Source organism: Hipposideros armiger, unplaced genomic scaffold, assembly GCF_001890085.2.
Source record: "Hipposideros armiger isolate ML-2016 unplaced genomic scaffold, ASM189008v1 scaffold_81, whole genome shotgun sequence".
Lineage (NCBI taxonomy): Eukaryota > Metazoa > Chordata > Mammalia > Chiroptera > Hipposideridae > Hipposideros > Hipposideros armiger.
The window spans coordinates 458811-477676 of record NW_017731431.1 but is presented as its reverse complement, the minus strand read 5'-3'; the positions used below and the strand labels follow the sequence as shown (position 1 = coordinate 477676).

Genomic DNA, 18866 nt, shown 5'->3' with positions numbered 1-18866 from the left:
AAAAAAAAAAGAAAGCATGCAAGTGAAAAAAAAAACAAATAAAGATGCAAACAAATACAATGAAGTATTACATAGGATATTCATAGGTAGTCTCCACTTGCAGTAAGAACACATGTGGGTGGTGTTTGGTGTTGGGGACCTAATAAATTGGGTGCTTCAGCCAGAGTATAAATGGCCAGATCCACGCATGTGGTGGACCAAGCTAAGATAAACGTTTGCCTCCTGAAAACAAAAATGATGAATAACTTTCAACATAGAGAAGGAGTCTTTTTTTTTTTAATTAAAAAAGTAAAATCAAGGGGTTAAATAAGAGGACACTTACAACCAAAGCAGTAACAATGCAAGTTGCTATAATAATGTAGTGCAGGATTTTAGGGCTGTGGTTTGGGACATCAGTCCTGAAGCTAGGCTCCTACAGCTGGGCACTTGGACTTTAATTCCCACTCAGGAGTAGGAAACAATAGGTCAAAACAGAGCATGAATTTGAAACTGTGATCTCTCCATAAAGCTAAAATCTGGATTGGCTGGATCTTTCATGGAACAGGAACTAAAAGCTCTACCTACAGGATCATAGCAAGATGTAGAAGGCATACTCTGCCCAGGTCTCTGAATGAAAAACAAGACAAAAAGAAACATATGTATGTTTCTATAATAAAATTCAAAGCTTGTTCCATGCAGGGTATCATATACAAATTTAACTCTCTTTATGGTACAGGGATCTCTAAGTTGACACTGTAATATAAAAATTGATGTTAGAACAATGAAATTCTTTGGACATGTGGCAATATCAAATGCAATGTAAAACCGCTCTGAAGCTATACTTGCAACTCAGCTGAACCCAGAGTGCCGTAGAATATCCCCCATCAAATGAGCCCTATTCCCCACCCCACCACTGCTGTACCCTGATTGATCCATGGGCTGTAGAAGAAGTTGATTAAAAGGCAGGAACTTTCCTAAGCAGATAGATAAAACATTATCCTCATGTAGGAAACAAAGAAGATGGTTTCTGACTCCTGTTAAAACCATGGTGAAGGACTTGTATGTGTGTGTCATTTTTGCTGATTTGCATTTTAAATGTGTTGTACCTTTAGAATTCTCCATGAGGTTCCAGATCTGACTTTTTGATGTGGCATTGACTTCAGAAGCAATGGCAATCTTTTGGTACAGTTATCTTTTTTTTTATTCTTCCACATAAGTCTATGTCATGTTCATTTCTGTTGCTGTAACTTTGAATTTCTGTAATCTCCATTTCAGCATTTCTCTCACTCGTTTTATACTCCTCTAGCACTAGTCATCCTTTGTGGTTCCAGCTCATGTTATGAAGTCCACCAATCTGCAGGTTTACTAACTGTCCCCCCTCCTTAGACAGATTACTACTCCTTTAACTCTATCTGCCAACTCCTATATTAAGACCCACCTCAAATTCAACTGTTAAAAGTTTTTTTTCTAATGATTATAACCTAGTATTAAATAAATATCCTTTCCTTGAAATTCTGTAGAATTTTACTTCTCTTATTTTCTCTCCTTTTTTTTCTCTCCAGACTATTCTTTCTTTTCATGGTACTTTAAAAAATGTTTTAAGTCTAATTTTGATAAGAAATGTACAAAATAGATACTTGTTAAAATATAAGAAATGGATTAACAGCGATACATGGTATGTGTGTGGGGTGATTGTAAGCCAAATATAGATAAATTACCTCCATTGAGCATTAAATTTAGCTAAGAGTTCTTGAGAGGCAAATGAAAAGGGAAACTATAGGTTTTGTGTACATTTGTGTTTATTTCATATTTTTGGTCAGAGGTTGGGTTCCTTGGGAACGAGACTGAATGTATATTAATGTGCAGAAGTTCTATAGAGAAAAGAGAAAGAAGCAAGATTAGTCAAAGAGCTAAGTTTGGCTGCAGTGGAATCACAAAAAGGGCTCATCTGACGCTTCAGAGATGCTCTGAAGCTTAGATGGCTCTTTCGAGTTGTCACAAGTGGGTGAGTGAGCTGGATCCTTGTTCCCTGGCATTGATGAGTTCTTGGATATGATCTGCCCTGAAAAGGAGGTCTGCTTTGGGGTCAGGAACTTTCAGCAGATGCAATTCCAGCAAACAATCTTGCCAGCAGCCAAGGGAATAAATACTTCAGTCTTCAAAATGGGTCTTGGAAGCACAGGACTGAGTTACTAAACTCATACTTTTTGCTTTCCATAGACAGGAACTGTATAATCTCTCTTTAATAGGAAGGACTGTGCTTTGCAGAGCTGACTATCAATTCTTCAATGTAGATGGAAGGAAAATCATATACATGACCCTGCGTTGTGAGTATGAAGAAAAGATTAAAACATGCTATCAGTTTTTAATGGCAATCAATGTCTGACTATGAGACTAAAATAAATAAATAAATAAAACTGTATAAATGAAAAGAAAATATAAGTAACAGTTTGTTGCAACAGCATAACAGATGCAGCAAGGAATTACATTACATAATTAATTATCAAATGAGCCACATTGAATCTTTGCTGGAACAAATAAAAATAAATTACCAAATTAGTGATGTAGGCAATTGTTGCTACAGAGTTTAGTTGGAGTGGAAACTTATTGAAACAGCAGTTGGAGGTAAGGCTGAAATACTTACAAATAAGGATTTTAGACTGTTTTTTTCCAGAGGTCTAGGAGTGTTTGAAGGTCTTAAAAAACAGATTGTAAAGACCTGAATAACTTGGCCTGGCAGTGGTAAGGTGTAGAAAGAAACTGGGTGTAGTGGTGCAATGGACTAGAGCAGGGAGAGACTGGGGAAAGTAGACCCCTAGAATGCAATTTCCAGTCTAGACATGAGGTGACAGGGGTGATGCATATAATAGAAGCAACTTCCTTTATAAAGGTTCCCTAACTCTCTGCTTTATGTTGATTTCTCATTCTCCTATCTGCCATAGGCCTCACTGCTTTATACATTTGGGTCTTTGATAATTTGCTATGATGTAAACATGATAATAATAGTAATAGTAATAATAATAATATAATAATAAGGATTTATATAATTATTTACATTTTACAGAATGCTTTCACTGCTCATCTGACTTTTCCATGCATACTATGAGCTAGGCAGGACAGAAATTTTTATCACTATTTTTAAATATGAAAACTAAAACCCAGTTGCTTACTGTTATTGTTCCTTTCTCACAAAGTTAGAAACTTCTTCAAGATGCACAGGTCATTTCTATCCTTACACAGCCTGGAATAGTGTCTTGAGTATGAAAAGCAGTCAACAAATTTTAGTGAAATGAGTGGGAGCTCATATCTGAGGCAGTAAAATCTCATAAAATTAGGTGTTATAGATTACTCTGCCAACACATGACACCAAGTAATATTAAAGTTGACTTTTTTATTTTTTTACTTCTGAATGAGAAAGGTTTACTTTTTGAATAGATGACAGCTTCATATGTTACTAGAGGAATAATGTCACATTTGGGGACTCTTTTCTCATGCTATTGGAAAAATGTTACAAAATTTTCAGATAGAATGTGATATAGGTATCTGTTTAAAATGACTACATCCCCCCCAGTGAAAAAACGTATTTCTATTTGGGCAAAATTACCTTACATGAACCAAATCTCAGGGCAAAAAGGATATGTAAGGGTAAAATTATGAAATGTTAAGTGTTGGATAATATTAAGTTCACAATTCCTGATAATCATAATAGGTGATTTCCTTAATTTAGTGTCATTACTTTTTTAAAGATACCTTTAAAAGGAAAAGACTCCATGACAATTTAGTAATGTAATACAGGCAGCATTAAAATGTAGAAACAAACACTGGAATGAGGTCTAATGTTTCAGTTTTACCAGCAATTTATTTTATCAACCTGGGAATGTTGAAGGGGGTTGGAGTAAATATCTCTGAATTTCCATTCAGCTATTAAATACATTTATTCAATTGTCACTTAGTATGTAATGTGTAACTGATACTGGAGACACAGCAGAGAATAAGAAAGACATTTTTCTTCCTGGATCTTACGTACTGGTATTGTCTATTTGACAGATTTGCTGTATCACAACTTGAAATAGATAGAGCTTGTGCCACACAAAAAGCATTGTTTACTTCAAAGAAAGAACTATAACAATTGGCCTGAGTTCGGAAGTATAACATATGTCTGAGGAAAATTTAGTGATGTGTTTTACTTGGGAATTGGTGGAATTTTTAGGAAATCTCAGAAACCCAGTGAGAAAAGAGTTTCAAAAAAGGTAAAACAAAATCCATGATCAGAGTGATTAAGGAGGAAGAAAACAGAAAACAGATAATCAGTTGATCCTTGGTGACTCCTGAGTAAAATTCAATAGGGTAGCAAAGCCAGATTGAAGGAATTACAGTGTGAGTAGGTGCTAATAGAGGAAATAGCATATGGGTTATGTTTAAGGAAATATTTGTAGTTTAAAAACATGGGTAAAGGTAGACAAGGTTGTAAGTTACAGGAAATAAGAATTTGAGGAATGTTTTCTGTTGCAATAAAAAATACTAGTAGACAAATAAGCATATGGGAATGGAATTGGGAAAGGTAATGAAGTCTGGAAGCTATTGGATCAGGGCAAAGTTGTGTGGTTATGTTTGAGGAACATACAAGTGAATGAAGACATAAAGAAACTTTAAGTTGAACATTCAGAGATTTTTTTTTTCAAACTCCTGAAAAATTTGGAATAGTTACTTTAGAGAACATGGCAGAGAGTCAAAACCATGAAAACAAAAGGAAAAGAAAAAGGGATGGTCAGAAGAGTGAGAAAATAAGCCACATAATGAGAGAAAATATTTAAAAAAGATACAGCTGATAAAGAACTGTTATCCAAAATATACAAAAAAACTCTTAAGACAACAATAATAAAACAAACTGATTAAAAGGGAGATAAAGACCTTAACAAATATCACACCAAAGAAAATATACAGATCGCAAGTATGAAAAGATATTCCACATAATATATTTTCAGGGAAATGCAAATTAGAACAATGAGATACCACTACACACCTGTTAGAATGGCCAAAATCCAGAACACTGACAGCACCAAATGCTGACGAGGATGTAGAGCAACAGGAACTCCCATTCAATGCTGGTGGGAATGCAAAATGGTACAGCCACTTTGGAAGACAGTTTGGCAGTTTCTTCCAAAACTAAACATATGCTTAGTTTATGATCTAACAATTGAAAGCTTTGGTGTTTGTCCAAATGAGTTCAAACTTATATCCACACAAAAACCTGCACACAGAAGCTTATAGCAGCTTTATTCATAATTGTCGAAACCTGTAAGCAACTAAGATGTACTTCAGTAAGTGAATGGTTAAATAAGCCATGGTACAACTGGACTGTGAACTATTATTTAGCACTAAAACTAATGAGCTATCAAACTATGAAAAGATGTGAAATAACCTTAAGTGCATTATTAAGTGACAAAAGCCAGCCTGAAAAGGCTACATACTATATGATTCCAACTATAAGACATTGTTTGTTTGTTTGTTTGTATACTGAAGTTCATGTGGTGAGGAAGAAGAGTTGTTTTATTTCAGGGTGCAGCAAGATTGGGAGTGGAACTATTTGTGGAGAAATTTAGGCCACATTCAGCAGTCTGCATATAATTTTATGATTTAATGTGCTTTGCTTTTATTCTCTTTGGGTAAGACCTTCCTTCATAAACTGAAAATAACTCATGAATGAATTATAACCAGTATCTCCTCATGTTTTAGAAGCTCCATGAATTTTTAATGAATACCATTCTTTGTATTCTATGTTTGAGTGATGAAAGGGTCAGAGGCACAATTTATAGGTTAAATGATATTAGAGAACTATGCATCGTATGACATATTTCATTAAAGCAGAAGCTATGAACTGGGGCTTTAACAACCAGGAATTTCACACATCTGACCAACAATCTTGTTCATAATTACTTTTATAATTGCTAAGAATAAGAAAAAAAGAACTGTGTACATGAATTTTTTTTAAGTTTTACATCTGTAGTTTCTATTCAGAGTCAATTTTAGTTGTGAGGGAATACTATGTCATATAAAGTATAATAATTCTGTAATGTTTATGTAAAGTATAAAAGTTTGTCTATAACTAGATGTTCTGAAAATATGTACTAGGAATGTACTAAAATTGGAATTAAAATTCTTTTAAGGATTTATCTTTCTTAGGAGGAGAAAAGGTTAGTCACAAATTATCCCAAGAAAATTAAAAAGCAGATTGAATTCCATGCTTCTCATTAAAAGGTTAATTGTTACTGTTTGAAAACTTGGCTGAAGCTTTCCCTATGCATAAAATTAAAATATAAATATTTTAAAGTAAAAACTTGGTGTAACATGTAAAGTGTAATTATAATATGACAACAGATACATGTATATTGATATAGCCTGTGCATGATATTGGTAGATACCAATAAATCAATTTAAAAATTTTTCAAAAATCTTTTATTTGCCCTTCTGGAGCCATGAAGTTTCTTGGGAGCCTTGTTTAATATACATAAAACTATGACAGAAATAAAGAACAAGGAAAGACAATGTATATTTAAGTGATAAATGGCACAACTTTGAGTGCTGTTAGAGTTTAGCAGAAGTAAATATTGCCTTTAAGAAGAATAGAGACATTTTCCAAAACTTGTAACACTCATTTTATTCATTTTAATCAATGGCCAAAGGGAAGTTCAAACCTAAGGGTGATAAACTATGCTATTTGAAGGACTGTTAGAAGACAAAAAGATGGTTAATTATCCACATAATGATAGTTTAAAAGCCAGTAATTTATTTAAACATGTAATGACCTAGCTGATAATGAACATTTTTTCTACTTATTACTAAGCAACAAATATATATATATATATATATATATATATATATGTATATATTTATATTTATATTTATATAAAACATTTAAAAAATAATATTGAGTAGCTTACTTTGGTAGGTATAATTAAATGTACTAAGTCCTGAAAATGGCGGGTGGTGTGAACCTTGAAAGTAGGCCTACAAATTTGGAGAAATAACAAGAACAAAATTGTGAAATGGGAGGGGCTCACAATTGTTCATGATTTTTGAAATCTCACATAATTACTGGATTAAACAATCCCATTGATATTTATCCTTCCTTTTACCTGTATATATTCTGTGAGAGATAAATTGTCACCATTTCCATTTTTGAATGAATCCCTATTTTTCACTATCTGTCAACAAAATGCATATGTTGTGGCCAAAATACAATAGAAAGGTTTAATGTTTGTGTACAGAAGGCCTGAGTTTGAGTCCTTGATGTATCACGTCCCTGCTGTGTGATCTTGAATAAATCACTTAATCTCTCTGAGTGAGACTCTGATTTTTCACCTGAAAAATCGAGCAATATTAATACTTTCTTCATCTGGTAGGGAATCTGTGCATGCTTATGGAGACACTTTGTTCATTACTAAGTGCTTTAGAGTTATTCTTCTTGTATTCGTATCTCTTTCCATTTCCTCCCTTGCTACCTTCCTGCCTCCCTTCTTTCATTTTCCTTTCAATAGTTATCAATATTAGGGATGATATCTAAAATTTTTTAAAAAAAGCAAAACATCAAAACTTCAATAATTGTTCTTTAAAGTGCTAAAAATTAGGGATGATTAAAAAAACTTTTAAGTCAATTTTTCACTTTTTATGCAGATATTTAGGTGTCATATAAGTACAAGGTGACTAGATCCCGTCTGTGATTTCCTTAGTATAGGCTGAAATCCATGTCTTCCAACCTTTTACTCCAAGCTTGCATAAATGCCAAAGAAAATGATCTTGTAAAGTAGCTTATTAGCATAATAATTTCATAGGGTAGAAACATAATGATTGGATTATTCCAAATCCCTAACCTGTTTCTAGAAAGTAGATTTTGCTTCCTGTTCTTGGATATGATAATTTTCTAGTGAATGTGATATGAACAGGAAAGGCAGTAGGCTGACAGAAACCCACAGTTATGATTTTTCTGTAGTCCTGTACAAGGTCAATGGTTGATTAAGTCACCACCAGTAGAAATTTGATCATGGATGAGGTCTCCAGCTTTGCCTGTATTACTGGGCTCTCACTGGATGACTCAGCTAAGTCATTATATAACTTTGCTTTCTCCAGACAGGTACATGATTCAGACTGGACTGACAGAGGGTTTAGGTTGTGGTGCTGTAATATTTCTTTCTAGACCACATCAGGCATTTCAGAAAACTCACATTCATCTCAGAACCAAAATTTAATTTTAAAGTTTTTGGTTTTTTTTTTTAAGATTTTATTGGGGAATTGGGGGGTGGGGAACAGTGTTGGGGAATCAGGGAAAGGGGAACAGACAAGTTGCTGTCCTTTTGTTCTTCAGTCTAGTTGCGGAGGACGTTGCTTCACTGGCCCAAGTTGGCACCATCATTGCGCTCTTCCTGGGCGAGGCAGATCAGTCGCCGGCTTCTGGACGGCCATTCACTGCGGCTGCTGGCCGCTCACGCTGGCTGCTGGCTGCACACGGTAGCCCATGGCAACCCACTGCCACAGGGGCTGCAGCCTACGCCATCGCTGGCGACTCATGGCATCCCAGCTCCAGGTTGAGCTGTTGTTCAGCATCTTAGCTGTAGAGGGCAGTGTCACTGGCCCTCATATGTGGGACCCGAACCGGGGCCCACTGGCATCCCAAGCCAGTTCTTAACCAACACGCCACTCGGCCGGCCCTAATTTTAAAGGTTTGTTTGTTGTGCAAATTAACTGCATTGTGTCATGGACAGTTTATATTGGCAAAGGTCTTGTGGGTGCCTTTATTCACTGATTCTTTAAATAATTCACTCATTCATTTCCATGGATCTTCATTGTGTATCTCGGTGTTCGAAGCACTGTGCCCAGAACTGGAGTTAAGCAGATGACAAAGAATAGCCTGAGCCTTGACATCACTTGAGCCCTTCAAGCTCCTCAGTTCACAGCTAGGTCAGCTGAGGCTCAGAACACTTCACTGACTTGCTTAAGGTTGAGAATTAGTTAACGGCCAAGCCAGGACTAGAATCCTAGGCTCTAAACCACCACCCTGTGTGGCACTTATCATAGCTATGATGCTTTTTAATTTTTCTTATACATTCACATACGTATGGTATGATATGATTAAACATCATATATTTATACCAGCAATTAAATATATGAAATCTCAACGACACATATCAGAGAAAACTCACGTGGCTTCAGGTGCAGGCAGTGTACATAACAGCCCAATAAACCTTTCCTGTTTTAGAGGAAGAATGTCTTTGTTTATACTGTAGCATTTTCCAAGTATCTTCATTCTGTGAATCTGTCCATAAATAACCTTCTCTCTCTTTCCTCTGAAGCATACTTTGTGCCACGTTTTCTGTGTCACAAGCAGGTATGAGAGAAAGAAAACAAATGGCACTTTTACTCAATTAGGGCTATGGTTTATCTGTTGTCCTCTGACAAAACCTAAGGACATATTCATAGCATCCTACAAATGTAGTGGAATCCCATCTCTGCCTCTAGGCTGCCTTCAACTAGGTCACACCAGGCAGTTTAGGGATATATATTGGCTCTTATATGTCTGCTGGGAGGAATCCTTTTTTGGAGGTTGGGCTGGTAAACAGTTTAGGCTGTGGCTTATGTATATTTATAGTGCTTGCATTTACTCTCCTGTTTTTCCCCTGTGTGAATCGTTGTATGGGTTCATGTTGACAGTATTGGATGAGGCACAATGTTTTAACCTCTTTTCTCTTGTAATTATATAAACATGTACACTGTACATGGTGACCTGGGAATGCTGATCAGAACATCTGTTATGATAAACGGAACAGTGAATGAGAGTTGATTTTTGAATTGTAAAGCACTGAAAGTCACTCTTCTGATCTGTGGCTTTATGCAAATGAGAATGTTTGACAATGTTGCTGAAACCTGTCATTCTTTAACTTGCCAGAAGTAGAAAATAGAGCTGCTTTTTACTGTTCTCAGATGGGTGCTCCCCAGCTAGGGAGTTATTTGTCTTTCTTGGAATCAATTAAGTTAACCTTTAAAACAATTTGTATAGAGGTTTAAGCATTCTAGAGCCTGCAGGAAAAATGTCAGCTTAAAGTAACCAATAATGTCAGGATAACCTCCAGACATCTTGGCTAAGGTTCTTCAATATGCAATCAGTATCACTTCCATATATACTTGACACATTTGGGGCTAAGGATAGAAGAACAGTGGGGTAAAAATTGATAATATGAATGTTACTAGCATAATTCTTCTCCCAAAATGAATAATTAGTTAAAGAAGACCCTAGACCCAGGGGCAGATAATAAGCTTACCTTGCATGAGAACCTCTGGCCATTCTTCTGAGTCCTTGCAAACTCTTCACTACATCAGGATAGCCAATCTCAGGGGAATCATCAGCTACCTTTCCCACGATCATCTTGGCTGCAAGCAGAACACATTCTAAATGTTATTTTAAAGTTATTTTCATGCATTGTTTTGCATGGCTTTTAAAATACCTATAGATTTACATATATGTTCCCATTCAACTCACAATTGGTTTCTATCTTAAATAACAATTTTAATTTTGAATTGCTTAGCACCTCTGAGGGTTGGGAGAAAATTTCAACCAAGCTACTCACACACTCAAGAAATATTGGAAAGGGCTGTTCTGGGGGAGGTAGGGAATGCAAAAGTGGTATTGTCTCTGCCTTATACCAGGTCATGTTTTAGTTCAGCTTTCAAGGTCATTGTTTTATAAAGATAAAGTGGTTCATTTCTATAGTGATGGGCTAAATTTGCTGAATCTATATTTGGATATTTTCCTATGATTGGAAATGTTCTCCCTTTTGCTTGGATTCTGTCCAATGCTAAGAATCTAAAATTGTATAATCTTCTGTTCCAAATTACTCCATCATCAAAAATTGTTTTCTTTCTATAAAGGTACCTCAGATATATAAAAAAAAGTATTTTTATTTCAGGAACTCCAGAAAATAGAAATTATTTATAGACTTATTATTCATAGATATAGTCCATTAATATTTTGGTGTATATCCTTTCTGTCATATTTCTATATATGCATATTTATTTTATATTTATATATCTGTAAGTAAATGTATAAATGTAACTAAGATGGACTAGCTAAGTTTTATTGAGCTAGCCCTGTTTTTCTAAGAATTTTATTTTCTCATTTAACTTTCACAACAAACCTATGAAATTGGTATTTGGTATTACTAATAAAATAGCATTTTTTTTCCAGTAGGACAACTGAAATATAAAGAAGTTAAGTAGTTTGTCTAAGGCCACTCATTATAAATTCTAAATCAGGCTATGAACCCAAGCAGGTTGACTCCAGATTTCTCATTTTTTCTCTCTCTCTCTCTCTCTTTTTTTTTTTTTAGCTGAGCCATCCTGCCATCTGTTGGCAGCTCAGCTCAGGCCGGGCATCGAACCGCTGTTGCTCAGAGCTCACACAGATTTCTCATTTTTAACCAGTATGAAATATTGCCTCTTAAAAACATGCTGACCTGTTATTTTTGACCTGCTATTTTATTAGGGTTATATCCCTAATATGTTTTCCCATGTCAAGAAACATATATCTTTCCAAGCATTTTAATGATTGCATGTAGGGACATGTTAGGGATTCCCTCACATAAGCCCGCAAAACCAAGATTGTAAGGTTGCTGCCTTGAGCAAAAGCTCAGTGGTCAACTAAGGGTTAATTAAGTAAGGCTGGATGCCTGCCACACTGAAATCAGTGTATACTCAGCCAAAGTCCTTGAGACTGTTTTGCTCCTCTTGAGCTAAGAAACAACTCTTAGACTAAACATTCCTCCCTTAGCCTTAGGGGAGTGCTTGTTTCCTACCACCTGTTCCTCTGTTATCTCTAATAAAAGATTGAAGTCAGCAAGGAAGTGGGGCCAGACTGCGCTGTCTGTCCTCCTTCCCGTTCTCTGCATTTCATATTCTGTCCCTTCCTTGGCGTCTCTGGTTGCAAGCGCAACAATTGCATACTGTTCCATTGGTGGTTTACAATACTGTATAAAACCAACAGCCAGGTGATGTACATTTATGCATTTTTCTAGTTTATTTCATCATGAAAAATGATACTTCTATGAACATGTTTGAACATGTGTAATTTCTAGTATAATTTGTCTAATTTTTCAATATCTATGTAGTTTGCCTTTTCTAATAAAATTTATTCTGCAGAATTGCTTGCTGAAAGAGTATTCCTGGATTCTGCAGGTTAATAAAGTTATATTAGTGCAAGGAATATTTATTGAGCACCTACTGTGTGACAGACACTGTCAGCTAAGAGCTGTGCATTCCACATGGTGCAAATGCACAAGAGTTTACAAGCAAGTTATTCTCATTAACTAATGAATTTTAGAAGCTTTTTTTTTTTAAGCTTTGCTTGATGATAGATCCACAGTTAGCTTCTCAGGAAATGTTTAGGAGTAGTACCACTTTTAATCAGGGAATGTTTAGGGGTAGAGCTGGTTTTAAATGAAAAATTCGTTTGTGTGCAATTGTGTGTATGTGTGTGTGTGTGTGTGTGTATGTGTGTTAACTCACTCTCCATCTTGAACACACAAACCTCTATAATCTACAGCTGGGTCTCTTCATTTGAGCATAAGACATATTCTTTTAGGCTGTGTCTACAGAGAGTCAGTGTAAACATTTTGGTCAGTGACCTTTTGCTTTGTTTGATAGTGTCAGGCTGCTATATTTCTCTCCTCTGCTTTTTCTCTGGATTAACTATTATGGCTGGTTGTTTAAGTTTTCTTCATATGTTTTTGATTGAGTCTTTGTGGGTATATATCAGTTTTGTATGCATGCTCACATTCGTGTACATTATTTCTATATTATGTCTCTACTGACTTAGTCATATTACATATATGCAATTAAAATCTCCACAGTGCTCTTTGAGTTAGATGTTTGGAAAGGGAACGTTACTAGCTTTAATATTATATTTAAATGTTTACATTTTCCTTGACAAACAACTTTCTGCAATATTTTCTTTCTACACCTGCTTTGGATTCTTTCCATTTTTAAATTCTCAGGAAATAACATCCATTATTAAATGCTAAAACTAATTATGAAGAATAAGAACTTTTATATATATAATCAAACTTACAGATATAGTTGTCTATTCCACAGACTTTCCTAATTATAAAAATAGCACAACTTTGCAATTTGCAAAGGACTTGAGCAGATAAAGTGAGGTTTTCTGGATTACTGTGAAGAGAAACACAGAGGGAGGGACACAATCTGACCCACTTGTTTCTCTTAGTTTTCTGCAAAAAGGAAAATAAATTATGGCCATCTGATCAATTTCTACAGTGTTTTATGTTGCTGATATAAAATAAGATTTTAATTGCCTTCAATTTATTTTGTCTTAATACTTGCAACACTCTCATATTCTCTCCCATCTTAGTAGTTTATTTTTGAACACTTATTAAATGTACTATATGCTGGGCACCAAGTTAAGTCTAACAAGTCAAAGATGAATAAGTTACCTCCTCTGTCCTCAAAGAGTTTTCAGAGAAACTAACTGCATATGGTCATAGAAGGTTTTGCTACTTGATTCTGTTAGAAAGACTAGAAATGAAGAATGAAAACGGTGTTGCAAGTGGGAGGCTTGAAATCTGTCTGAGAGATAGATTTGTGGAGAGGTGGGCTTCACCAAGGAGATGATGACATATTTTTAATGGTAACACGAATGGTAACATTTTAGCAATCTCAAAATACGTTATGTTTGATTAATACTATAATTTCAAAAAGAGGAACAAATATATTTTAAAGGATTTAAAAGAATCTTGTCCAAAATTTTAGAAGTAAACAGGTCCTTTCTTTATTCCCTTTGCTCCCTCATTTGAAATAAAACAATAAACACAAAGCTATATCACTCATATGTAATAGTTAATAGTTCAACTATTTTAAGAAACTGCAAAATAAATATGTAAGGGGGAATGAAAGAACTTTTTTGAAACTAAAGTCCATATAAATAATACAAATTATTTTGTATGTAATATCAAATTACATACTTAGGTTGCTTTCTGGATTTCACTATTGCTATTAAATTGATTTCTGATTTTTTAAAATATTAATTTTTCATACATTCTTTTTATTGCTATTTCTGGATTTAAACTTAAGAAAGTTTATTTTAATACCTCTAGTTTAGCCTCATATAATCTAAATGCTCTTTGCAAACTCAAAATGTATTTGTATTTATATTTTTATTGATTACACTCACTCCTATTTTGATAGATGTTTTCTCAAATCAATCTATTTTTTTGCAAATGAATATTAGGTTGTGAAGGAGCATGCCACATTTGCAAGATATTGGCATTTAACCATGGCTTAAATTTTGACGGATTCAGTGATGCTCCCCAGTATACTATGCAATTCTTAAGCCATCTTAGAATCATGAAAGTTTGCTGACTCGCTGGTCTTCAAGATCATTTCACCCAATTCCTTCATTTTGCAGAAGAGAAAACGGAGGGTAATGAAGGGGCTTGCTCATTTCATCACTTTTTTGCATTTTATTTAGCTGACCTATTTTTGAAAAATCAATATAATTAAAGTGTGTCCTTTGACTCTCAAATACTTGGTGTTACTGATACTGTTTATATGGTGCTTATTCAGGTGGCTGCCTTCTCTGTTACCTCAGTTTGATGTGTTCTATTTATATTTTGATATTATTCAAGCATCTGCCTTCCCAATCAGTATGCGTTTCTTCTAGGTTTTAAATTGCTAACATTTAAATAGCCATTTGCCAATTTCCCTCTCAGTATGTAGTATGTCTACTTTAAAATTAATATTATTTGAAGGTGTAACTCCAAGGTCTTCCCTATGATTTTAAGGGTCCATTTCTAGGAAGAAAAATCAACACCTATTTTCCATTCACTAGTGAAAAATATGTTGAAAACAGTAGGAGGTTTATAAAGTGAAAAGCTTATTTATTTTTAAAATAAGGAAGCACATTTACATGCTTGAGCATAACCAATCTTTGTGCAAGGGGACAATGATATTTCCTGCAACTTGATTTCAGTTTATATACTGCCTTCTAACTCATATTCTTTATTCTGGACTGTAATCAGCAGCTTTCTTTTTCCAAAGGCTGAGTACAAGTCTGAGTTGAATTGAATATGGTAAATGGAGGAGGAGATATGCAAGAGTAGCTTTCATGCCTTCTATAGCTGAAGAACTGCAAAGAGTGCTAAAACTACAAAAAATTTCAGGGCATTCCACAGATAAACTTCTTATTGGTCACATGTTGGTGGTTTTTAGTTTACTTAAAATATTGACAAAGATGCTAATCTGTATGCTTGGATGAAGTTAACTTAGTAACATTAGAATGGAGAACGTTATTGTTTCTAGAAATATGCCTCAAAATACTGGAAGCAGTGCTTTCATTAAATTAGAAATATCTATTGCTTCATGGCTCAAGGGAATCAGAAGTAAGTGGGAAGAGGAGCGGTAGGTATCTCTATGTGTGACGTAGAGATGGGTTACTGCCCTGTCCTTGGAAAATCTGCACCTTCCCCTGTGTGCTTTCCACACAATTCCCTTTTTGGGAGATGCGACCTGCTTGTTCGTTTTCCATGGTGTGCCAGTCATTAAGGTCCACAAGTACATGTGTTTTTCTACTTGCGTATACAGGTGACAAGGATAGCATCTACCAACTTCACACACCACCAATTTCAGAATGTTATAGACATATTTCATATGGACATAAAACTCAAAGAATCTGTTTTAAGAAATTGAAAGTACTTACCGTTCAGAACTCGGAAAGGTACTTTGAAAACAACCAGAAGTTGAGGATAGAGAGTAGCAGTATCACCCAGCAGGAAGCAGGAAAGCGTAGTGGTTAAAAGATGCGTCCTGAATTGAGGTCTCCTGTGTCCCAATCCAGTATTCATCATTTTCTATTGGGTCATCAGGCAAGTCATGACGTATTTTTTATGTTTTTCAATGAAAAAATGCCTGATGACTTTCCCGACAACCCAATATGTACATGGCCTGAGGCAAGATACTCAGGATGCTGGACTTGCTCCAAGGTCTTGCTAAAGCAGAACACAATAGACCCAGTAAAGCAAGGTATTTGGCCTAAGAATTTAATATTTGGTGAGAATATGGAATCTGAAGGAGGAAAGCAATTCTTAGACTCAGCAATATCAGAGTTATATTCAGAATTAAATTATAAAATATTATAGCAATGCGGAATATATTAAAGACAAAATATGATCTAACTATATTTCTTGATGACTTTCTATTAATGTATGTAAAATATTTATCACCATGCCTAATATAGAGCATGCTCTCCATCAATGTTGAGTGTTAGCTTTGATCCTTCAGAGTGAGCTCAAGTTTAAACACCTTTCATACTGATTTGCTTAAGCTTCAGATTGCAGGAATATGCATTAAAATGTTTGAAAGTGATATGGGACTTACGGAATGTAAAGCAGAGACACAATTTAGTCCGATTGGGTTTAGGACCCTGTGATGAATGTCTTCCTAGAGAAGGTGACTGTGCCAAAGACTGACAATGCATAGGAAAGAGAAAAAGTTGCAAATATATGTGTTAATGTGTGTGTCTCTATGTCTGTATGTGTATCTGTGTGTATATATACAAAGAGACTAGGTTCCTGGGCAGAGGGGACATCATTTGGGAGGATTGGAGGCATGTAACTGTGGCTCCTTTAGAGAAAGTAGGTGATATCACATGGCTGGAGCACTGGAGAAGTGGGAGTGGGGAAGAAAGGAGCCTGGACAGGGAAGCAGAAGATAGATTATGCAGAACCCTGTAAATAACATTAAGCTTAAAAATTAGCCAGTTATTGAAAGACCTTAAGCAATTAAATGGCAAGATCAAAGTTGCATTTCAGAAATTTTACCCTGGTTGCAGTGTGGAGAAACTACTGAAGAAAGCCAAATTTAAGATCATTAGCTAGTGATCGTTTTTAAGTTATTAGTTTTTCATGTGTCTTTATTTTAAAATCAGTACTTTTTAATGGAAACAACTCGACCAAAAATCTGTCACAGAATTTTGAGACCCATTAAAATAAAGTTTAATGAGGAAAAAAAAAGAAAACCTAAAAAAAAAATCATTAGCGAATTTAACAATAGAAAGAGACTCCAGTGGGGATGTCCACGGGGTTATGACCTGAGGCTTCGTGTTTTAACTCTCTCTTGCTCATCATTTTTATCTCTGACTTGGACATAGAAATAAAATTGAATATGATCTAAAGACAAAAGAAACATTTTATATATCATTGTAGTATTAGTAACTTGCCTTGATACATTAGATATTGAATGAATTAATATTAATAACAAGTTGATAGGATCAGAATCCAAAGTCTTAATTAGAAAATTAGATCGACTATAAATAGGTGATATTAATCAGGGACACGTGTAAAAGATGAAAAAATAGAACATCAGAAATATAAACGTTTTTAACAATAAGCTTAAGATAAACAAGTAGTCAGATAGTCTAAAAAAATCTAATATTTATATTATGTATACTACATTAATTTAGGGAATTGGCAGCCCCATTATAATTTGGTTTGCTTGGACACTCTTGGAATATGATTTAAAAATAGACCCATATTGAGCTGTGGGTATATTGGACAATGTTCAGAGAAAAAAATAACTAAAAAAAAAAAATGAAAGGATCAGCATAGTCAATTGACAAAAAAAAAATCAAAAGACTTCAAAGTTTTAACCTGGATAATAGAAAATACATTTGGAAGATGGTATCTGTTTTTAAATTCTGCATGATGATTGTAATAAAAGTTGGACTTAAATGTAGTCTAATCAGAACAATTAGATAGACGCTTCAGGAAAGTAAATGATGGATTACTATGAGAGAGAACTTTGTGCTAGAGCTCTCTCAGAGAAGAAAGAGAATACGTCAGACTAGCAAATTTGCCATTTCTGGAGACAATCTGAGTGTCCAAAGGATGGGTAGACCAGGTGTTTTTTTGATTGTGTCAATTCTTAGACTCCTCTATTCTTTATTTTTTTATTCTTTTTTAACTTTTAATTTTTATTTCTTTTTATTTTTTTATTATATTAGTTTTAGGTGTGCAAAACAACATAACGATTAGACATTTACATCCCTCACAAAATGATAACCCTCCCCCAAAGTCTCCTACCCCTCTGATATGATACATAGCTGTTACAATACCATTTACTATATTCCCTATGCTGTACTTTACAACCCAAGCAAAAATATATATATATTTATAAAATATATATTTTTGTAATATATATTATATAATAGTTGGCATTCAATATTATTCTACTTTAGACTCCGCTATTCTTTACACTTACAATAATAGTACAATATTATAATTTTAGTACATAGTAAGCATTTTTATAAATACTTACAGATTAATTTAATGGCATTTTTTGAGACATCTGTTAAAAACAAGCCATAATAAAAAATGATTACACAGAAGAGTTTTATTTCTTCCTGTGCTTTTTCTACCCCCATCACAACTTTTATTATGATATTCTAAAATCTACAGAAAAGCTCAAATGATACTCACCACCTTGATAAAAATTGTTAACATTTTTCTGTCTTTGTCTTTATGACACTTCATACGTAAACCCTTCATAATGGCTCTCCTAAGACAAGGATATTTTCTTACATAATCACTATATCATTAGTTGTCTAGGGAGGAAAAAGAAACAAAGAATTCCCTGATGTCATTTAATATACAGGACATTTTAAAAAATGGCCTTTGACATTTATAAAGAAGCATGATGATTTTATCCTTTGGATAAAGATTTGTACAAAATTAAAATAAGGAGAATATCTTTTGCATTTGTTTAGGTAGAAATAAGGTTATTATAACAGTTAATTGAGAAAAACCAGCATATCTTCTGAGAGAATAATAGAA

General features: G+C 34.5%; 1 protein-coding gene across 6 annotated transcripts in view; it reads left to right on the top strand.

Moving 5' to 3' along the window:
- The window catches only part of GRIK2 (glutamate ionotropic receptor kainate type subunit 2), a 638721-nt gene that overhangs the window by 209834 nt on the left and 410021 nt on the right, over window positions 1–18866 (top strand). Inside the window, exon 1 of one of the 6 annotated variants that reach the window (XM_019643654.1) lies at window positions 2279–2306. The exons of the other annotated variants lie outside the window; for them this stretch is intronic. Within the exon in view, the coding sequence (XP_019499199.1) occupies window positions 2294–2306 (13 nt within the window). The 5' untranslated portion in view covers window positions 2279–2293. Of the gene's footprint in view, window positions 1–2278; window positions 2307–18866 lie in introns of those variants that run through there. 6 annotated transcript variants of the gene reach the window in all.